Source organism: Exophiala xenobiotica, assembly GCF_000835505.1.
Source record: "Exophiala xenobiotica strain CBS 118157 unplaced genomic scaffold supercont1.1, whole genome shotgun sequence".
Taxonomy (NCBI): domain Eukaryota; kingdom Fungi; phylum Ascomycota; class Eurotiomycetes; order Chaetothyriales; family Herpotrichiellaceae; genus Exophiala; species Exophiala xenobiotica.
This window is the reverse complement of record NW_013562494.1, coordinates 5,219,364-5,240,714: the sequence shown is the minus strand read 5'-3', so window position 1 is coordinate 5,240,714 and position 21,351 is coordinate 5,219,364. Positions and strand designations below refer to the sequence as shown.

Below are 21,351 nucleotides of genomic sequence, written 5' to 3'. Positions count from 1 at the left end.
TTCCTTTCTCGAACACATACCATCTACCTATAGGTATACTCTCGCAAGAGCTTCTGGACAGTCCACCAACCTCATTCGGATCCCCCTGATCCGTGCTCAGCCTCCCTCTTTCTCTGCGCAAGATCAGCTTCAGTTACAGAGCTTAGGTATGCCTATTTCAGGTGTTTTGTCTCTCCTGTTCGCTATCTCAAACGCCCAAGCAAAATGGACTAACCCATGGCTCTTTTCTGGGTCCAGCAATACTATACTCTTCCTGTTATATTTGAGGGTTTAGCGATGGGTGATGAACCACTTCTTCCCCCAAATCTCCTACCGAACGAGAACGAAGAAAACCTAAGAGGTTCGCTTTCTGGCTCCAACACATCTGGTATATCGACTAACGTTACTGTTACAGATCCATCCCCACAACACTCGGTACCAGGTGCCAGACAGTCAAGGGAGACCAGCAACATGGAGTTCGAACAATATCCTCGACAACAATTCGGCATGGGTCACTTTCCTGGTGCCGGTGCTCTCGACATGTCTAATATGGCAACGGCATTGCCGGATTATCAGATGCGACCATTCCAACAGCCCCCGTTTCCGCACCATTACCAGTCTCCAGCTGTCGCCAATCAGTCTATGATGTACCAGTATAATCAGGGCGCGCAGTTTGCTGGTCAAACTGCCGGTAATTACACTCATACTTTCGGTCAACAATATCCTTCGCAGTACATGCAAGGGACTCCGCCGCGACAGCAACATCCGGCATATCCACAATTCATAGGCACCCCAGGGGGAGTCACCGCTCAGCCTTTCCAGAACCAAGGGTTCATGATGCAACAGCCCATGGTTTCTACGTCCAACACACCACCCCAGCATCAGCAACAAGGAGGATACCCTCAACCTTTCACCAACCCGGCGTACGCAAGCGCGTACGCTGCCAGAGTCGCGGCGGCATACCCAATTCCCCAGTTGCGCTTGGACAGTAGCTTGGCCCAGCCACAGCAACACAATTTCTACCAACAGACACAGAGTCAAGGTAGGAGGGAGCTCCCACCATCCGATTCAAGAAAGATACTAAGTGGCACAGCCGTGCGGCGAACCAGCTCGAATTCTTCTCTACAGACGTCCGCGCTCAGAGGGCCACCCAGAAAACCAAAGCAATCTGGTCATGCACTATGGGTAGGCAACCTGCCTCCTACGACGCACATCATCGACCTCAAGGATCATTTCTCCAAGGACGCAACAGACGACATTGAAAGCGTTTTTTTGATCTCCAAAAGTAACTGCGCTTTTGTCAACTACAAAACAGAATCCAGCTGTGCAGCTGCAATGACCCGCTTCCATGATTCTCGGTTCCAAGGGGTACGGCTGGTTTGCAGACTGCGTCGCGGAAGCTCTTCTACGGCGACCGCAACCCCGACCCAGTCGCAGAGTCAGCCAGCGGCACCTGCACCAGATGAGGTTGTTGAGGGTGGAGCGAGGCAAGAAGAATCCAGCTCTGAGCAACCTATAATCGACGGTGACGCCGTCACGGCCGAGCCAGAGGCAATAGAGAAGGTCAAGGAGAAATTCTTCGTGGTCAAAAGCTTGACGGTCGAAGATCTGGAGCGCAGCGTTCACAGTGGCGTTTGGGCCACTCAGGCGCACAACGAAGATGCCCTCAACAGGGCTCACAAGGTCAGTTGAGACCACTGGACGGGTTGACCCCAAGCTAACAAGATCCAGTCTGCCGAGAATGTCTACTTGATCTTCTCTGCCAACAAATCTGGCGAGTATTTTGGTTATGCCAGAATGGAATCGGCCATCGACGACGAGTCGGCAGCCAGCATTGACTACCAACCAAGAGCCGCCGAAATTCCCGACCCAAGTCCCTCGGACCTTCCTCTGACCATCCCCACACCAGCAACAGCGACCGCACCCAAAGGACGAATCATCGACGACTCTGCCAGAGGGACCATCTTTTGGGAAGCAGAGAGCGAGGCACAAGAGAAAGAATCACAGAACCCAGAGGACGATGGCAACGTGTCGGGCGAGGGCTATGAGTCAGGCAGTCCCGCAACGCCGCAAACGTTCGGCAAGCCCTTCAAGATCAAGTGGATGTCGACGGACCGACTCCCTTTCTACCGGACTCGAGGTCTCAGGAACCCTTGGAATGCCAATCGCGAGGTCAAGATCGCACGAGATGGCACCGAGATCGAACCATCGGTCGGAAGAAGGCTGGTCAGCATGTTCCACCGTCCTCAGATGCCGTCTGCCAGTCCCAATGCTGCCAGACAACAACCTCTTCCAGGGTCTGGTGTGGGCGGTTTCATGTCCCCACATGCTTCTGCTCCTGGTGGCATGTATGGACGATCTTACTGATTACTAGAAGAGACTCCATGTTGGATGATTGTTGTTTGTACAGAGTCGCTTACTGCGACGTTTCATGCTTGGTACGATGACATGATGCTATGATGAGAAGAAGCCGGACGGGAACAAAAGTTATTACAGCAACGATTGAAAAGAGCACGAAGGAGCCCCGGGGCCCTTGATCAGATTGTTCTTTTTTCTACTGGCAACATATATACGACTGGGCTTCGCTGGGCGAGCCTTGCCTTCATTTCTCTGTGACAGGGGTTTTATAGCCGTTAGCCACACCTAGGTGCTGGCTGGATCGGAGTGGATTGGATCGAGGGAAAGCTGGTGGAGTATTGCATGCTGTGGAAGAAGATGGTCAATTGGAGCCTGCTGTTAGTATCTCTGGAAGTGCCTATCTCGCCATGTCGGATCGATTGTTCTTTTGGGGGTAGAAAGACAGACAGTCAGACAGTCAGACAGACAGACCGACCAATCTACTGTATTTCATGAACCACCGGCGCAGTACTAGTACTAGTACTAGATACCGTCGTCGATTGTCCATTGTCGGTTTTCGAATCAAGTTCTTGGAGCAGCTCAACAAAGTCCCCGTCCCCTTCTGCCGCCAACCTTTTGAATTCGTCTATATTGTCCTCCAGCCATTGGTCTTCTTCGCCTACCTGTTATTGGGCACATGGTCAGCAACCGAGTACAATACATTACCAGCACAGAGGATTTGTGCTAAGGAAAGCCCTGGGCTTACACTGGGTCTGGCAATGCCACATTCCACAGCGGTCGTCAATGCACCCATGACCCATACCGTTCTGAGACGTTGTTGTTGGCCTGTTTGGCCGCCTTCCTTGCCCACGACGACGCCCTCCCACAGCCTGATAATGTCCCGGCAATGCTCGTCGTAGATTTCCTTTGTACGTGTCTCACCCTGTCGAGTCCGCAGGATGATACGGTTGTACTTGACTCGCCTCCCGCCACGGAAGACGACCTGGTCACTGGCGTCGGTGTATCGGACGTTGACGAAACATTTGGGCGTTTTGAAGCGGTTGGCGTGGAGATTGGTGAGTGCCTGGGCGAGACCGGTCTGTTGGAGGAGGTCGAGTGGCGTTATGTGCTCGACATCGTAGAGGGGCATCCTTATTTTTATTTTCGGGGTTACTGGAATATTTCCACTCCTGGACGATGTTGGACAAAATACCAGTAAAATGCTGGTGATAGCAGTTTGTTCCTTGTTGGAACTCAACTCGGCTTGCGCAACCGTCCTTTGAATGACAAGTATCTTGATACAGACTTATCTCTCCGACTCATTTCAATTAGAGATTACTGATCCCTGGAGAGGAGATGATACTGTACAACCAGGCAGGATCCGGGGGAATCCCGAGGGCGTGTGTGACTGCTTACATAATACGGCACAACTGCGATGTGGAAGGATGAGTGGTGGATGCGTTGATCTTGATGTCGACCTTAGTGGATAATTGTGCAAGTCATGGCCATGTCCAGTCCTGTACTTCGCGCGTCTATTTGATTGCTCTTTGGCATACTGTTTGAAGATGAGATGCCGTGGTGAACATCTCCAGCTCAGATGGTGTTTACAAGGCTGGAGCACCCTCAGCGTAGATAGATATTCATGACTCGAGACTTTGAAGAGGTGCCTCGACGTTCAGGCTGGCGTTACATTTATCACCGTTATAATCACACCCGTTTCTCCACGTACGTCTGATACGCAGCAACATACCAATGTACCTCAGTGTGCTTAGGTACCTTACTTATTCATTGAAATCGTCGAGGCTGAAATCGCGCCAAGATCAGTCGCTCAGCCTTGCGGGATTCTGACCAATGATAACGAAGGGCCTTGATGACCAATTCAATTGTCCCGGAAAACATTTTTCGTCTGCTCATTACCTGGCACCTATCCTGGTACTCGTGTCCGTATCTTCATCATCATCACTTTGATTATCTCAACAAACCACTCGCTAACTCAGCCACGTCGATTCTGCAATTCTGCAATTCACCAATCGAAAGCCTAGCCTAGCCTAGGCTCTTTACGGTCTTGAGAGATGCCCTCGCCGCCGTCGCCCTCCTCGGGCCCCAACCGCAACACTCTCAATCAACGCGCCTCGCGGGCCCGGCGGAAAACCTACATTGGCGAACTCGAGCACAGGGTCCGAACCTTCGAAGCTCAGGGCGTCAAAGCCACCGAGGAAGTCCAGCGAGCCGCAAGACGAGTCGCTGATGAGAACCGCGTCTTGCGAGAGCAGATCCAGGCACTAAGGGCGAGGAACGCCGAGCTCGAAGCACTCTTGATGGGTGGGCCCGTGGTTGCCAGTGGGGGCCACGGTCGGGTTCAAGGCGAACGACTACTCCAAAGCCAAAGCCAAATTTCTGGACCAAAAGCCACGGAGCAGCAGTATCCGTCACCACCTCAAATGAACGAAATGGCAATGGCAACGGCAGCGACAAAGGAAGAGTCGCCCACAGCCAATACCTATCTGACCCAATTTCAATTGGAAACCCGACAACAGCCACCGCTTGCAACGTCCGCAAGTATACACGCCACGGTGCCTGTTCACGCAGCAACGAACGCTGCCCCTAGTACCGTTCCCAACACTTGTGAATCTGTACAAGGACACGCCATGACTGAAAGCACCGCCTCGAGACCTTACTCGGACGATGGCACCGTCGACATGGACGAAGACGAGGCTACCACAAAGCCCCAGCCCCCAGTCACACAGCCCAGCTCGTCGGTTCAAGAAATCAACAACAACGGCCCATGGTCAAACAGCACCTCCTGCGCCCAAGCAGCAATGATCATTGCAAGTATGCGCGGCCTGCCGTCTGCAGACGACGTCGTCGCCACCGAGATATTATCCGAATTGGGCTGTGCGCCGAAACCCGCCACCGCAAGCTCGCGATGCTGTAGCTCAAATTTCAAGCAATGTTCCACCCAGGAAGCTCAGCATTGTATGGTGGACAATGCCAAGCTGTTCGGGATTCTCGACCAGGAGGAAAGGCTTCCTTGAGGTGTTCCAAGGCAAGTCAAATCAATTAAATCAGACCGTGATGTGACGCAGTCGCCCGGGTTGGCTAGATGCGATCAACACCAAATACTATGCAGGCTGCGTTCAGAGTAAAGCGCCGCTGGAAATGGATACAACGCGCTGTTAGACACTTCTAGGGCAAGGCACCTTGATTGCCACGACAACAATATGGCACAGCTGCGCTATGTCTTGCGAAAAGGGCATCCACTTGACTATCGAACACAGAGGCATGGTCCGCACTGTTGCTTCACACATCCTCTGTCCACCTTCTGGGCTCTGCAGCACGAACCTCTGGATTTGTTGAATTCGCATCTGAACGGGCACAGTCCTCCACAACATGTCACAACCACGACCATCCCCCCCAGGCTGCTGAGCCTTATGCCTTCATTTTCCAATCTAACCATTTAGGAGACTCAGCTCAGCTCAGCTCAGCTCTGACTGGCTTCACCCGCTTGCTGGCTCGTCCGGCAAGACAGGCCATCCGGCCAACCCCATGGTGAAGAGCGGAGAGTTCTGGATCTGATTGGCCCGAGCCTTCATCTCGTCCACGTCCCAGTTCGCCCAGACGAACTTGTTCTTGAGAAACCTCGCCTCGGGGCTGCACAACCACACAGCAAAAGACGCTGGCAAGTCGGCTAGACGAGAAAAGAAAGAGAGTATCAGCAGGATGACACTCACAACAACCACCGGAGGTAGCTGCTTTGCGGGGCGGGCAGAGGGGACGCTAAGTCACTCACCCGAATCTTGCGGCGTTATGCCTGGTCCCGCTTTGTCGCTCATATCGCTCTGAATGATGCCTGGCTGTATGCTGACGACATGAAAGTCCGGGTTTTCCACTTGGAAGGTCTGAAAGACTCTGATCCCTGCAAGCTTGGACGCAGAGTAGGCCGACCATGCCGGATTGGCAACCTGTGCTGCGCCGCTGGTGAGATTCACGATGACGGCCTGGGGCGTCACTGCGACTGCATGGAATGCTCGAAGCGTGTTGAAGGAGCCTTTGGCGTTGATTTCGAATGCCGTCCACCACTCACGCGGCTCGGATTCCATGATCGTGGCCGGCCGCGCCAGGTAGCCGGCGTTGCTGATAAGGATGTCGATGGGACCTTTGGCGGTATCGCGGATCTGGGTGAAGGCGGCTTCGAGACTTGTCGGGTCGGTTATGTCTGCTGTGGCTGTCACTAGATTGACACCGGGGTACTGAGTTGCGTGTTTGGCTTTCGTCGAGTCCAAGGTTTTCTGGTTGCGGCCGACGATGCCGATGAGGTTGACGCCTGCCTGGGCAAACGCCCCGACCATGGCGGATCCAATGGTGCCGCCTCCTCCTGTGACGATCACATTCTTTCCCTTTAGCGAGAGCTCGGGGCGAGATGGGTCAATGGCAGGATAGGTGGCATGGTGATACCCTTTGAAGGGACTTGGAAGCGCCATTGATCACTACTAGTAGTATTTGGGCTTGTTCGGAGCAAGAGAAGTAAAGGAAAAAGGCAGAGAAAACGAATGAGCCTGTAATACCACTGGTTGTCGATTGATGTTGGTGTCTTTATGGATTACAAAGCATGAGTACTTATATACGAGGCAGGCCCCACGAGGCTTGTGGGGCATACGGAGTACAGTACCACAGTATCACAGTTCTGCGTGGAAGAAGCATCCCTGAGCAAACACGCCGGGGCCTAATCAGGCCCCTAGTACATAGATTCCCTGTCCTTACTATCCTTACGCTGCCGCCTAAAGTTGTCGCCTGTGATGCCGGGAAATCCGCATTCGGGCATGATCGCGAGCAAGCAGCAAGCCGCTTTTAACGGCAATAGGAACCTCGTCTTCTTCTACTGTATCCCAACTCTCTCCTTCGCTTCTACTTACAATACCGCCTAGACCTCTCCCTCTATATCATATTATGCCCCTTATAACTTTTCTCCTACGACTCCTCAAAAGTTTGCCTCGTCGCCAGGACTCTTCTCTACCGCTTCGGGCCCCGCTCCATTCGTCCCCTTTCGGCCTATTCAAAATGTATCTCGTCTCTTCGAGTACGTCTCGATTAGCCTCGTAATCCTCGATCTCTTCGCGGGCCTCTTTTTACCCCTTTCGCGAAGAACTCGTTATCAGCTCTCTTATGCACCTAATCCCTTTATAGCGAATGCGACTTCGCAAACGTGCCCGCGACTCACAGTAGTTAGTAGTTCTTGACATCGAAGATCACGTCCTACAATACTGCACTCCAGTTTTGCTTCTTGATCCACTCTTCAACGGTGCCCATATTGACAGGGATGCCCAGCTACAGAACATTTCGTCAGCTCCAGTATGCTACCTTACCTTACTCAAGTAGTACTGTAGGTAGATGGATAGTGTCGACTCACATCTTTGGGATGAATGACTCTCGGATCGCCTCCTTCGAAACCGAACTCGGTGATAAAGTCTGCGCATTCCTCAATGTCCTCCTGCAACTCCGGAATAGCAACCCACACCTCACCGGGACCAGTCGCTACATACTTTGCCTTGACACCAAGCGCGCGACCCCAAGTCTCTGCAAATTCGTCCATCTTTATCAATTCACGGTATGCGAGAAGAGTTTTGCCCCCGTCGACATTGACGAGTGCCTTTGTCAGAGGACCGGTGTCCTCGCTAGTCGCGACCAACGGCACTTTGCGATCGGCGGCCATTTTGGTGCGGAAGACGTATACTCCGTCTTCATCCTACAACTGATCAGCGCTAGCATTACCGCAAGAACATCGTCGTACCTTGTGCGGCTGGTAATGTGGCTTCCACAGCATATTTGTCAAATAGATTCCGAGCTGGATGACGCTAGTTTTCTTCATCAATTCCGGGTACGTTGACCGCGCGTACTCGACCGCCCTGCCCTCGGCGTCGAAGTGGTACACATGTGTATACTTGCCCTTGGACCATTTCGTGACATATGGGAGAGCGGAGAAGACCAGTCTTTCCAGCGTGTGCGTCTGGGCAGCAGCGGTGAAGACGTTCTTCCCTTGTTGCAGCTCGTAACCGTGCGCCCATTCCATCATGGTCTGACCCGGTGCGAGCTTCGACTTGTTTTCAGGATTGCGAAAGCCGGTCCAGAAGTCGGTCACGGAGAAGATCGCGTGGGCTCCTTGAAAGGCTGCAATCAGAGACGGCACGTCGTCGAGGTTGCCGGCTACCATTTCCACGCCTCTGGCCGCGAGAGCCAGGGATGTCTGGCTGCTGGTGTTGCGCGTAAGGCCACGAACGGTCCATCCTGATTCGTTGCGGAATGTCTCGACTACCGAACCTCCTTGGGTGCCTGTGGCTCCGATGACGACAATGAGTTCGGGTGCCATTATCGGAAAGCAAATGTCTAGAATGTCTCTACAAGGATCGTAAGTTCTTCACGGATAGAAGCCTTTCAATATCGCCTTGGTCGGCGCAAGCTATGCACGGCTCCCGGGCCACAAGCATACCGATGGATCCACGATGCTTGGGGTGCTTACCAACCTAAGCTCCCCGGCCACTGCTGAAGTAGGAGGCAAGCTGCGAGCGTCGTACGAGCATGTGAAGCCAGATAGAGCATCGTCCGTGGCCGCGCCGCGGAGCTCGGGAATGTATCAGGAGATCAACACAGGCGTCGACACAGGAGTCGGCTCGACTGAACAAACGTTGCCGAGTACGATGTCACGCCAGAGGGGTGCCGGGTCAAGATCCTCCAATATCTCATACAGGTCCCAATTGTCTAAAGTTGATGGAAGTTGGTGTTATGAAGACCGACGGCTCAGGCAGACTCCGGGTGCGCGCTCAGGGCACCATACATTGTTTTACGTCAAGAACCCCAGGAAATTGTCTATGACCCTGCGTTTGTTGACGCAATCCGCCGTGGGCGTCTAGGGCGGCTGCGCCACCGCCAGCCACTCACAAGTTGTACTGCAGTAATCAAAGATGAGCAGGGTCAGGTCCTTAACCTATGCTACTCGCATATTGTCTTCCCCATTTTTGTTATGCATGCTGTCTGAAATCATATACCCATTTTTGTTATGCATGCTGTCTGAAATCATATACATGAGAGATGTTGAGCTGAAAGCCAGTGTGCACGGAAAAAACCCCCTCTGATTCCACCTGCGTCCTTGCTTGTCTGATTGCTGTCGAAGTCTCGAAAAAGGGCGGGAAAACAGGCTACTCGGCAGACTCCGGGTGCGCTCAGGAAGCAGCAGGTGAGCTGAGGGTGAGCAAAGCGCTGTAGGCGTGGACTGTGATGTGTAAGATATGTGTCGAAGTGTAAGAGAGTCCAATGTCGTAGGAGCAATATGTAGTGCAGTCCACAGGCGGCAGGAGTCAACAGCGGCAAGGGGCTAATCACAAGGGGACCACGGTTTCGATACCACGGAGTACCGAAGTAACTTATCCAGTACATAGTAGTGTACGCCTTACTTGCACTATGCTACCTGGTAGACAGGCCTGTGTTGTCATGTGACGTTGACGGGCTGGTCTTCCAGGATCCTGATTGTCCCTTCGACGCCCCTCTCAAGCAAGCCGACGGTGCACCCACAATAACGAAGGCATTCTCTGGTCGTCCTATCGGTTTGATACAGCCCATTTCCTGCTCGCCATTGTCATCCTCCGAGATGAAGTCATCATCACTATTCTCAGATGGATTGGTAGGATTTGAATCAAGTCGTCCTTCCGAAGCCCCTGTGCACGCAAGCTACGACTGCTATACGAAGAGTGCACTGGGTGCTCCGTCACGCCGTTGGGATCTGGCTTCTGCAGGTCAAAAAAGTCGACCTTCTACGCCATTGTCAGTCAGGAACACATCACAACAAGCAGAGAACTTACCCAGTCGTCGTTCTTCAAACAGGTGAGCTCGGCAAGAACATCGGTCTCTTGCTGGTCGTTGAAGTATCCTCCTTTGATGAGGGAGTTGACCTTCTGCTTTCCTGGTCTTGAAGGAACGCGACTCTTGAGTATGGTGTGTCGACTCTTTTCATTGCCGACTTAGCTTGCGCCTGGTACTTCTCGAGAAGCTACTGGAAACGTCCGAATTCTTCGGCGGCAATTGCTGGACAACCTGGACGACAGCAGGAGGCAGAACGCTGTCCCAATCTGCACGACCTGGCTCGTGATTGCTGGTATATCTCTCCCACTGGGAACCCGACTTTGATGAGGCAAACAAATAGCGGTGTCGTCAACTCGGTCTTGAACAGAGACCGGTCGTCCGGCATAACGACCTTTTGTGGTAACTGGTTGTCATCTCCACGAAAATCATGAAGCCTTCTCTCGAGTATCGAATCGCAAACACTGGCCATAGATTATCATCTCGTCCCGTAGCTGCTTCACTCATACATCAACAAAATCAAGTAAACCACGTAGGAAATCGAAGCCACCAGAATTTGGCGATTCGTAATCGCGCCAGAAACATCACACGGGAGTCATTGATCAATTCATGCCGCTGCTTGACAGAATTGTCATAATGTTCCTTGAGAATCCTGGCAGTTTGCAGTTGCGTCAAGGTATCTTGGTCCGCTTGATCCAGTCCTTGAATGGCAGGAGGAGGTGCATCTGCAGGTTTGCCAGAGATTTCTTAGCCTCCTACATGACAATATCCCGCGTCTCATAGCTCTGGCTGCATCTACCAACCCCTCCATGTCGGCAATAACAGAAGCTCCTTGCGGCTCCGAGGCCCTCCGAGTACCAGACAAACTGTCTCTGGTGCGGCCTTCAGCAAAATGGGTAGGACGAGTTCCACCGACATGTGACAAAGAAAATGCCACCATCCCATATCATCCCAAGTTATGTCGCGGCTCGGCTCTCAGTCGCAGGGATTGCTCTTTGGTCCAACGGCAGTCTCGTGCTTCTCCGACGTATGTCATGTCATCTTTCGATGTGTACATCCCGAAGCGGTCTGGAGGGGCGTTGAGCTGTTTGGAAGCGGTAGCCTAGTCCACCCATACCCAGCGTGACCGATCCGGTCGTGCTCCAGGTGCATTCGAAGAGAATGGCAGAATCACTGCTATCGCCCCTGATCTCTAGGGTGAGAGCTTACGAAATAGGAAGTGGGTCTGAGGAGACGGGGCGAGGGAGGGACGCCTGGCGGCGGTGGCGGCGGTGGCGGCGGTGGCGATGGTGGTGGTGGTGGGTTCGCGGAGGGTCCCGGTGTCAATGTGGCCCGGAGAAGTCGTAAGGCTGATCCAGGAAGGGCGGCGGGAGCAGGAGGCGCCTATGGTGGAATTGTCAAACTTCCCAGTGCCAATTGTCCTAGATCACGGTACGCCGAACATCTAGTTGTCGTCTTCTGTCGTATCTAGTGCTAGATTGCAATAGTATGATGGACATCTTGGATGCCCATCCTCTGGATTTCCCTCACATGCTGCTGGTCGTCCCGCATCTGTTTTCGTTTCGTTGTTCGGCTTGCGCCGCCGGTTGGCCCTGGAAATGCTCTTGGTGAACATCCTCCATTGTCCTTGTCCGGATCTTCCCCCAAGAGATTGCTTGAGCTGAATGCTAAAAGCTCTTGAGGATAGACTTAAGGCGCAGCTTATATCGTATAAGTCTTCGAACTTCTTCTCAGCCACAGCCTGCCGCACTGAATCATGCGCCTAAGGACGCTACCCTTGACAAGGACGTAAATGGTCCATTTTCCCAAACGATCGGAGGATACTCGCCTTGTTGCCGACACGCTCTGCCATTTCCCGACTTCCTCTCGCAAGTCTCATCGTGTCGTTTGTGACACCTATGGGTGGTACGTGTCCACCATTGATGCGATGCATGGTAGAGGGAATCACTGTGCATATTCCAGACACCGAAAGACCCATCCGTGGCTTTTGCACTCGTCGAATGGCATCACGCCGTTCGGTATCAAAGAAAGCACGAACCAGAAATAGCCCTTTCGTCGTCCATGATCCATGTATATATATATATATTATATATGCCCCGAACCGTGCTTCGTCCATTGCCATTTTCGTTCAGGAACCTGCGGCCTCTACTCCGTACGCTGCTACCTAAACTACTTGTGCGGGCTCCTCTTTGGCGCCTAGAGGCCCTTTTTTTTTTTTAACTCAAACCTACTGGCGCCCCAACGTCTTACGAACCGACCTTTTGGCCTGGCTATGGCCTAACTGGAAGGGAAGGAGTGCCGGGGCCGGCAGGCGAGTCAATCCCCGGCAAGGGACTTCCGGGAAATGCGTGGTCGAAGTAACGATCACGTGACTGATCTGTTTGATCCTGTGCAATCCGGGTGATCTGTACAGAGGACCGAGCGGCAGGGCACAAGAGCACATTCATTACTACATTAGGAAGGATGACAGAAGTATATAGACGCCGTGTGCCCCTTTCAGTCTCCCGTCGTGTCCAAGTCCCCTGTTATCTTTGATATGACGATGCCGGTCGAGTCTAATGGCATCTACCGCTCGGGGGAGTGTCTATACAGAGGAGTCTCGTGAACGAGCTCCCGAACCATTCGATTACGCGTTTTCGCGTTTTCTTGTCATTGCGTCATCACGTCATCGCAAACTCGAACAAGAATATGCGTGATGAACAGTAGTCATCCGCTGGATTTTGACATTGGCGTTGCTCAAAGCGAGAAGTTACGGCGTTATACCTGAGAGCCCACGGATCTTCTCGACACTTGAGGGAGGCACCCAGGAGATGAGGTCGTTCCGAAGTTTCCAAGATTACCTTCAATGGCTAAGACTTCATGTGCATCTATCGTCATCCCCGTCTCTTCACAACTCGACTGAAGTCTTCGTGTTCCAGTCCAATCTCACGCGTTCAAGTTAGGTATCATTCTTCCCACTGGCAGTGACCGTCAATTAACTCTCGCACCTGCACTGCGAACTATACCACCATCCTTGAGGAAGGCGACGCATTCTTGCAGCACCTCTGCTTGCACTTGCCATTACCTCAAGAGATGGAAGGAGCCGTTGGGCTGGAAGGTGTGAGTGTACGGGATGGCTATCACCTTTCTCCTGCCTGACCGATTCTTCTCTTTTCCTCTCTTCAAAGTCTACATTTTGGGTTCGTAGCAATGTCTTCTCAGCACTTGTGGCCAGCAGACGGCATTATTGCCACACTTCTCTCCCCTTTTGGACCAGCTATGGGCACCAGGCTGGTCAACTGGGCTCGGCATTTTCGGCTTGTCGGTCCAGTCCTCTGCTATCTCTTCCCCGAGGAAGAAGGCCCTCGTCCTAATCAGCGGGATGGGGAGCCTCAGGTTGGTCTCGATGCTGAATCTATTGTCCTGCTGCGTGGTGCTCTGCGTGACGCCGTGCAGGAAGGCCTTAAGGCCGCTGGTATCGATCAGGCGCTGACCGCTGAAATTCGAAGGCAGAACGCGTTGCTTCAACAGCTCGTCGATGTCACAGAACGGATGCGGAATGAGGCAAATGATCGTCACGCCGATACCTACACAGTCACAAGCACCATCACGCGAGCGCGCTAACTGTGGTGTAGGCTCACCGCTGGGAGCTACCAGCGGCGGCCATGGTTTCAACAACCTGGTCGCACCAGCGAAGGGCTTGCACTTCTACGTAGTGCTGGTGACGAGTAGCTCTTCAACGAGTGAAACTAGGACAAGCCCAACCAAGGACACCTCATCCTAGCCAGGGAAGTTTGACCCCTCCGAACGTGGCAAAGTCATTGACTCACGCTCATCACAGGCTCGCGTGCTCTCCCTCGGCCTGCCACAGAATCGCTGTTCTTCTCGCACAAGTCCAAAATCTTATGCCGCCTTTCTCCATCATTCGACCTCGGGTACTTTGCGGACATGTTTTGATGGGACCAAGTACATAACCAAGATCTGGAATTTTGTGGGCTTGTGACGCTCGAGGGGCTGGTCTATCTGGAAAGAGATAGCCGATGGAGAATATCAGCAATGGCAGCAGCCCCGGCATGACGGACGGTTGCACAACTCGAGAATGGCTACAAATTACTTCGGGCTGGCACAAGGCACAATTTGATCGATGGTGCAGATAAACTGTATAACTTCTAGGCATGACTATGTCTCCATACTTGGAATACACTCCGTTTTAGACTCAAAGGCCGCTCGCACATCCCTCTGCGAGACTGTATCGGTATCAAGCCGCAACGCTGGGTCTCGATGAAAGATCTGCTCAGTCGACAGCCTGTTCCCGTATCGTCGTCCGTAGTTTCTCCAAACATTCAGAACGATCCTTGCCCGATTCCCCGCGGTCTTCTTCACGTGCACTTGGTGGTCAGTTTCGCAGAAGGGACACTTGAACACTTCGGATTTCTCCGAGCCTACTATCATGCTTGCGACGGCTTGCTCGAAGGTCTGCCATATCTTGTCGATGGCCCCTGCAGTGGCACATAGATGCAGGCATATATTCGGGAGGAAGAGGCGCGCCATCACCTTCACTTCAAGTCCCGACTCTGCCTCCACCTCCATTCGACTGGCCAGTATAAGTTGACCGTCCACCAACCGTGCCTCGTTCGTTCGAGAAACGCCGTGGTGATCATGACCGCTCATGTTCAAGAAAGATACAGGTAAGCCGTGAGGGGGCCCATGCTCGTAGGCTCGCAAGATCAGGTCGACCACTCCACGCCTCACCCAGACATATTTCTTGTCTCCTGCTTGGATAAACTGACCGCATGATACTAGTATATCCGCAACCAGGTGGTGGTTGGCACGCGGACAATCGTACTGGAAGAATTCCATCTTCCGCCAGAGATACAGAAGGCCGCAGGAGCGGCATGTCAGATATTCCGGGTAGTCGAGTTCCAGAAGTTGTAGAAACCGCACCTTGGTGGCCCTATCATCACCAAGCGCCATGTCGAGGTGGGAGTTGAGAAGAACACGAAGTCGTCGACACGAGAGGCTCAGCAGGAGCTGAGACTCCTGGTCCAGAAAGCTCGCAACCGTGAGGACTAGCTCGTTGGGAAGATCGAGGAGCGGATTGTGGTCATAATGGTCTTGTTGCTCTGCTGTGTCGGCTGTGACGGCTGTGACGGCTGTGCCCTTTTGTGACCCCTTCATTAGTTCTTAGACATTTTAAGGATATCTAACTCTTTCGATGAGACCTACGGGTTGAGGACTCTTCTTCTGTATAGAGGCAAGAAGTCGACGTAGCAAAGACCATCTGCTCCTAACCCCAAGTGGGTCATTCATCTGTTGGCAAGTCTCAGGAAGTGGGGAAGTGATATCACGACAAGACGCGGTTTAGAGGCCGAGAGGCCGAGGGGACGTAAGTCCAAAGTCCCTGAGGACGCTGCAGCACTGCGATTTTTGTTTTTCTTGTTTTTTTTTCTTTCATAAACTCATGCGGAAGCTCATGGCGCTGTATATGACAATAGAAGTTTCGGTGGTAAGAGAATATAAGTTGTAACTTTAAAAAGAAGGCGGTATCGCCCTCGAGCCTATCCTATATGCAGTTGTAGTAGGGCTTAGTATACGTAATAGCCTTGGCTTATAAATATAATTGTGCGTAGAGGACTTGTTTATTCTTGTAGGGTCCCGGGCACCGTCAGACTATACTAGTCTTTACTTACGGAGTAGTGCTACGAGACATTTCGGCGCTAGTAAGCTTGGCGTCGATGTCTTTACAGGGCCTTGACGCCTATTATCACATAAATAGGCACCCGTAGCACTGTAGCCACCTAATCAGAAACCCCTTGGTCTCGCTCTAGGCCCTACATTGGTAGCAACGCCTACAACGTCCTTATCCCTCGCGTGATTGAGTATCGATGCCTATCTTGGCGCGTTCGGCTAAGTTACCATAACTTATTTCCGATATCTAAGCTAGATGGATATTTGAAACCTTTTCGACGGCCTCGTACGTCTTGTAACCTATCGAAGTACGTTGGTGCCCGTCGTAGTACGTAGATACGTCTCTGTTAGGGCGAAGACGAGCGAGAGGCTTAGAAGAACAACGAAGGGTTTCGGAGAGTAACGATAGGTAGCTAACAATAATATTACTATCTGATGAATGTCAACCTCACGAGGCACTCACAAGGTATTCAAGAGGCGCTCCTATATGAATGCATGCCTCCACTTCACGGTAGATAGATACCTATATAATGGACGTCCTATTACGTTAAAGAGCAATAAGATATACAATTGACAACTTACACAAATAGCCAAGGATCTCACAATTGCCAATCAGGCCATCACCTCCTTCACTATCCAATGTAATAGTACAAGACGAGAGACAAAGGACGAAAGAAGACTTGCGAGGAACGCCGTATACTTAGAAGGGAGTGGAAGGGGAGCGCGAAAGAGAGGCAGGGAGCAGAAGAGAGCGGACGAGGGAGCGAATCCGACTAAATAGTCGTTAGCGGGAGAGCAAAGCGGCGAGGGATGAGTCAGCGAAATGACCCTGGGCGTCGACTGTTCGGGGATTATATATATATTGCTGGCTCTGCTCTTGCAGGAGTCCAAAGTGACTACCACTGCGGGATTGTACGAAAGCCGGAATGTTGCCGGTCAGGCTGTTCGCCCACCAGTTTGGGTGTGTAGTTGGCTCCCGCCGTGTGTACCGTAAGAATATTGCACACGACTCAAAAGTGAATTCTGCCGCCAAAAGGACCAGTTTGGCACGAATCTGGACAGGCGTATGACATGTTGAAGCAGAAGGAATTGCAATATGTGACGTTCATTCGACCAAATCATCTTTCCACATTTCATGGAAGCGATGCGGTCCGATTGAAATGAGTTTGCGAGCAGTGTAGATAGACCCGATCTCGAAGGATTGGAGGCATGAATTACCCATGTCGACGGGTGACGGTGCTGAGGAAGGGAAGAAGCATCAAAGGCCAATGGGAGTCGCAACTATTTGTAGTTTTCCCATTCCCGCGATGGCTTCGATCGCTGAAGATGAGTCAATGCTTGACAGACTTCGCTGAAAAAGGATCAATCACTTTGAAACCTGCCACAGACTGATTGAATCCATGTGAACGATGTACGACTTCGATAATCGATTGAATCGCACCGACATGATTCATCTTCTACGCTGTGAAACCCGAGTCAGTCCTACGCGCGTCTCACGTTGAGGCGACCCAACTTGGAGTCGAGTATCGAAGGGAGATGTCGATATGGAAGGCGCACAAGGCTGCGTGAATAATTCATACCTGATGAAGTTCGATGAATGCGCACGTGTCCTCCGAGTTCCAAGCCTCGCTGTCCTACTCAACAAACGAGTCGAGATTTCCAGCAGTCTTGGCCATTATGCAGAGGGACCCCGGGGAATTCGTCTTGAGGACGACGAGTCTGGGAGCGCGAGAAACAAGATAGAGCGTAGAGAAACGCAAAATCCGGGCCCGCAACTCGACACGAAAGATCTTCTAATATTTGGGTCATTCCGCATCGCGGCTTTCCAGGAGATCACATCCCCATGCTATGTACAAAGTAGTCATGAATGATTAGGCCCTGAATATAGTCAGAATTTTGTACTGTTGCAGTCTTGCGAGAACGGGAACTTACCACTTTCCTAAAAGTGCCATAAGTGCGGCACCGCAAACCATTGTTGCAAACGCCGACAACACGGTCTGGATTTTGGCATTGCGTAAACTAGGAGAAAACATAAACTCATGTGCAACTAGCTCCACCAAGCCCGTATAGATGAGAATACCGGCTGATATCGAATCAAAGACACCATTGACAATGAGGGTTGTGGCGGATTCGGGGGGATAAGACTTCCGGACGCCCAAACCGATAGCAATGGCGAGCGGCGTGCTGAGACCATACGCCAGTCCAAATAGGTAGGGTGTCCATTTGCGGTCTTTCGGCCAAGGGGTGACAGCCAGTCTAGAGCCGAGACCGAGCCCTTCAAACATCTGGTGGAAGATAATGACGATGAAGAGAGTGTCGAATTCGTCGCCGGCGACGGCGAGGGTCAGACCAATAAAGACGCTGTGGAAGATGATGCCGAATTCGAGGATGAAGATAGCCGTCATTTGAGCTTTGTAGTCCTCCAGGCTGAATGGGTTATTGGCTGCCTCAATGTCGTTATGTTCACGGGCGTGGCCGAGATGATCCTCGCCTAGGGTGGTGCTGTGAGGTCGGGTTGGTAGCGTGGAACCAGATGGGTTGTCTTTGAAATTTTCTGCCGGTGAGGTCAACTCTGTATCGGCACCCGAGTGGTCATGTGTGGGTCCGCCCGTAAAGTTTCCGTATCTCATGACCATCAACTCGACAAAGAAGAGGACAAAGATGGTCATGAGAATGATTCCCTCCACCCAGGTGTAGTTTGTGATGGGCCCAGTGAGACAAGGATTTCTGAGGGCATCTTCAGCCGGACCCAGAAGGTGGATGAAGGCCGTCGCAATGATAACGCCGGAGCCGAAGTATTTGCAGAAGAAGAAAACCCATTCTGGTATTTTCAAACCCGCGTGTCGTTTCGCAAAGATGGGAAAGGTTGCACCGATCGAGGAAGTAATCCAGATAATAAACAGGGCGGCTACTCGCAGACCGATGCGACCGTCATATGCATTCCCGGTATCACAGGTCGGAGCCACATCCTGTTCTTGCCGTGCGACGAGATGTGCGAGGGACTCGAGAGTAGCCATGATGTATCTACAGGAGCGGAGGGGCTCGTGGTAAGGCTTGATGGCGAGGGAGGTTGCTAAGCTTCGGGTGGTTACCGATACTTGACAGATCGAGGAAGAACAGAACTATCTATGTGAGCACAGATTCGAGAAATTTGTAAGATGAGGACCTTAATTCAATTACCTTGGCAGTTGGGTCCTCGTTACAATATTGCAACCTTCCAGAGGCGGCTGACCGGGCACTGATATTAAAGGTACGTTGGAGGCAGTAGATTTCGAACCACGGGGTATTGATGAAGGCCCAGCGCAAGGGTAAGGCGAGGTCAAGGCTGCGCTGTCTAACAAGGATGTGTTGTGGACAAAACACAATATTGCAGAAACATAAACATTCATTCCATTCCGCTCCAAACGAGAAAAGACGAAGAGCATAACAAAGGCATAAGAAACGAGGTTGGTGGGATGAAGATTCAGAATGAGGACCTTAAACTGATGGTATCTCTGCAAGGCAGGAACCAATCAGAGTTGGATGATTCTACTAGGCAGTGATATATGTCGCTGTGATTGGCTCGTTTTCATTATGTCAGGTACCCGGTCGATCGGATTCGATAATCCTTCACTAGCGCAAAGTGTTTACTATGGATCTATCCAATGATAATAGACGGAGTACGCTGCTCATCAATGCCTTCAAGCAGCGAGAAGACCACAAAGGATACCGGTGTCCCTTCGATACCTAGGTAGGCAAAAGCACAGTGAACACGAGCAGAATCTCTGACCAACTCTGAAATATCTCGAGTCTGCCCTGCGTACGAGCCTACGTAGTTATCCACCTAGGTAGGCACGGGTAGGAGTTATGGGAGTAATCCTCCGTGGTTTGGGGTTCTTAAGGTCCTCACTTTCACTTTTTGCCTTCTCCACCATGACAGTCACATGCACGCACATCCCACGTCAACACGCACACGCTTACATTATTTCGGCCCGTGGCATTAGATCGTGACACTCGTCAAACCATGAGACCGGGTCATCTCAAAGCAACTGCACGAAGTGTGGGCCATACTTCCTGTGTACTGTGTACATACCTAGGTATTCTTCATTCTATCAACACTGCCTTACGCTGGACGATTTATACCAGGCCAAAGAGTGCACCAGCTTCGCCGAACTTGCGTCCTTGTGGTGCCCGGCGTGGAAGTTGCAGTATGCCCTTGTAGCCAAGCCATCCCAGCAGACCTGTGACTGCAAAAGTCGAGGCCAGGATCTGCACGTACATGTCTCTTCGACGCTGTAGGCGAGCCAACCTCAATTGCTTCTCCCGATACCGATCGCGCCCGGCTGTCTGGATGCTGCAGATTTCCGAAGCGTCAAACCCAGACCCAAGTACTGGGATCGAGCTAATGCACCCTTCCACAACCGCCTGCAGAACTTGTGATAGGCTTCGTTCCTGGGGAACCTGGAATCTCGCGGGGACCAACCCTGTTTTTCGACCCATAATCAACCCGACATCAAGAGGCTCGTCGGACACTGCCGTGATGCGGGCTTCCGTCCAATGCCCCAGCTTTGCGTACTTTGTTCGCAGTGCATCCCTTACCCATCCCTGCGGCACTTGCGGTCTCTGCATAAGAGCAAGATATCCTAGCATTAAACAATCCAAGCTGCTTTCTTCGTCACTAAGCAAATATGACTTGCCCCCAAGCATTTCCATCACAGGTTCGAAGAAATCTGCGGTGATCGCGTCTAGTCGGAACTTGTTCTTCTGCAGACCTCGGCCCAATAGCCCACTGACAGTCTGTTTCGGTTTCCTCAAAGACTTGGGGATATGCGCAGTCAACCCGGTATCCTCGCTGTTATCCTCTTGCGCCGTGTCCACGTCAAGACTGCTCAACCCCAGATGTTCCGATCTCTTCTTTGCTCTTTCTCGTAGTCGGTGGGGCACAGTCCAGCTGTTCGGCCACGTCAAAATCTGTCCGAGTGCTTGTCTCGTTCGATTGAGATAGTTGTCGCTACTAACGTAGAGACTCAGATCGAGGAGCGGTTGGCCATGAAATTCGAGAAACGAAGTGAAAGCTGCGCGGTCGGCTCGTTGGGCTTCGTCCAGGGACTTGTCCAGATCCCATTCTCCATCGGAGACATCTCGCAGGTATGCGATTATGTTGCTAAAACCAGCTACCCAAGTTTCGGCATCTCGTAAAGCAGGAAGTTCTCCAAGAGGACTGACTCTAGGGTCGCTTGAAGGAATCACTACCCATGACTCTCCGGGTCGACCTAGAACATTCTGCAGATAATAGATTGTGGCCAGACACTGTGGGTCGATGGATGGCAGATCGAATGCTGGACCCCAAGTGTGCAGTTCTAGCACCATATCTCGCCTTGATGATGCGCAAAAGTGACGGATTTGAAAAGCTCACTCCAACAATGCGGAGTAGCAAAACGCGGTCCACAACACGTCGAGACATCTCGGCGTCCGTCTTTACTTCAAAATCATATCCCTCACCGTATACTGTGGGGTGGATCATTTGCGTCAGATATGCAG

General features: G+C 52.0%; 10 protein-coding genes across 12 annotated transcripts; 3 read left to right on the top strand and 7 right to left on the bottom strand.

Moving 5' to 3' along the window:
* Nucleotides 1–216: 216 nt before the first annotated feature.
* Nucleotides 217–2,346, top strand: PV05_02055 (uncharacterized protein; the record flags this gene model as incomplete). The annotated part of the gene is made up of 4 exons (XM_013467131.1): nt 217–340; nt 395–1,021; nt 1,073–1,662; nt 1,711–2,346. The coding sequence occupies 4 exons, from the start codon at nt 217–219 to the stop codon at nt 2,344–2,346; spliced, it is 1,977 nt and encodes a 658-aa protein (XP_013322585.1).
* A 470-nt stretch (nt 2,347–2,816) lies between these two features.
* PV05_02054 (uncharacterized protein) lies at nt 2,817–3,466 on the bottom strand (the record flags this gene model as incomplete). The annotated part of the gene is made up of 2 exons (XM_013467130.1): nt 2,817–2,999; nt 3,083–3,466. 2 exons carry the CDS (start codon nt 3,464–3,466, stop codon nt 2,817–2,819), a joined length of 567 nt encoding a protein of 188 aa, XP_013322584.1.
* A 779-nt stretch (nt 3,467–4,245) lies between these two features.
* Nucleotides 4,246–7,106, top strand: PV05_02052 (uncharacterized protein). Its single transcript, XM_013467128.1, has one exon. The coding sequence runs from the start codon at nt 4,389–4,391 to the stop codon at nt 5,349–5,351; it is 963 nt and encodes a 320-aa protein (XP_013322582.1). The 5' UTR covers nt 4,246–4,388; the 3' UTR covers nt 5,352–7,106.
* Nucleotides 5,814–6,797, bottom strand: PV05_02053 (uncharacterized protein; the record flags this gene model as incomplete). The annotated part of the gene is made up of 2 exons (XM_013467129.1): nt 5,814–6,004; nt 6,107–6,797. 2 exons carry the CDS (start codon nt 6,795–6,797, stop codon nt 5,814–5,816), a joined length of 882 nt encoding a protein of 293 aa, XP_013322583.1.
* A 200-nt stretch (nt 7,107–7,306) lies between the features above and the next one.
* Nucleotides 7,307–8,680, bottom strand: PV05_02051 (the record flags this gene model as incomplete). Of its 2 annotated transcripts, XM_013467126.1 has the most annotated exons (4): nt 7,307–7,485; nt 7,535–7,641; nt 7,724–8,059; nt 8,105–8,680. In XM_013467126.1, 3 exons carry the CDS (start codon nt 8,678–8,680, stop codon nt 7,570–7,572), a joined length of 984 nt encoding a protein of 327 aa, XP_013322580.1. In that variant the 3' UTR covers nt 7,307–7,485; nt 7,535–7,569. The 2 variants fall into 2 exon arrangements, with proteins under 2 accessions (XP_013322580.1, XP_013322581.1); XM_013467127.1 differs by having other exon boundaries at nt 7,307–7,641.
* Nucleotides 8,681–9,697: 1,017 nt separating this feature from the next.
* Nucleotides 9,698–12,107, bottom strand: PV05_02050 (uncharacterized protein). The gene is made up of 2 exons (XM_013467125.1): nt 10,167–12,107; nt 9,698–10,118 (listed from the first exon to the last, which is right to left on the bottom strand). Exon 1 carries the CDS (start codon nt 11,102–11,104, stop codon nt 10,796–10,798), a length of 309 nt encoding a protein of 102 aa, XP_013322579.1. The 5' UTR covers nt 11,105–12,107; the 3' UTR covers nt 9,698–10,118; nt 10,167–10,795.
* Nucleotides 12,108–13,353: 1,246 nt separating this feature from the next.
* PV05_02049 (uncharacterized protein) lies at nt 13,354–13,927 on the top strand (the record flags this gene model as incomplete). Its single annotated transcript, XM_013467124.1, has 2 exons — nt 13,354–13,717; nt 13,779–13,927. 2 exons carry the CDS (start codon nt 13,354–13,356, stop codon nt 13,925–13,927), a joined length of 513 nt encoding a protein of 170 aa, XP_013322578.1.
* A 382-nt stretch (nt 13,928–14,309) lies between these two features.
* On the bottom strand, nt 14,310–15,647 carry PV05_02048 (uncharacterized protein). The gene is made up of 2 exons (XM_013467123.1): nt 15,370–15,647; nt 14,310–15,303 (listed from the first exon to the last, which is right to left on the bottom strand). Exons 1-2 carry the CDS (start codon nt 15,451–15,453, stop codon nt 14,323–14,325), a joined length of 1,065 nt encoding a protein of 354 aa, XP_013322577.1. The 5' UTR covers nt 15,454–15,647; the 3' UTR covers nt 14,310–14,322.
* Nucleotides 15,648–16,243: 596 nt separating this feature from the next.
* PV05_02047 lies at nt 16,244–19,265 on the bottom strand. 2 transcript variants are annotated; one of them, XM_013467121.1, is made up of 4 exons: nt 19,012–19,265; nt 17,764–18,953; nt 17,412–17,709; nt 16,244–17,293 (listed from the first exon to the last, which is right to left on the bottom strand). In XM_013467121.1, exons 2-3 carry the CDS (start codon nt 18,846–18,848, stop codon nt 17,703–17,705), a joined length of 1,092 nt encoding a protein of 363 aa, XP_013322575.1. In that variant the 5' UTR covers nt 18,849–18,953; nt 19,012–19,265; the 3' UTR covers nt 16,244–17,293; nt 17,412–17,702. The 2 variants fall into 2 exon arrangements, with proteins under 2 accessions (XP_013322575.1, XP_013322576.1); XM_013467122.1 differs by having other exon boundaries at nt 16,244–17,709.
* Nucleotides 19,266–19,876: 611 nt separating this feature from the next.
* Nucleotides 19,877–21,239, bottom strand: PV05_02046 (uncharacterized protein). The gene has a single exon (XM_013467120.1). It carries the CDS (start codon nt 21,178–21,180, stop codon nt 19,948–19,950), a length of 1,233 nt encoding a protein of 410 aa, XP_013322574.1. The 5' UTR covers nt 21,181–21,239; the 3' UTR covers nt 19,877–19,947.
* Nucleotides 21,240–21,351: the final 112 nt, after the last annotated feature.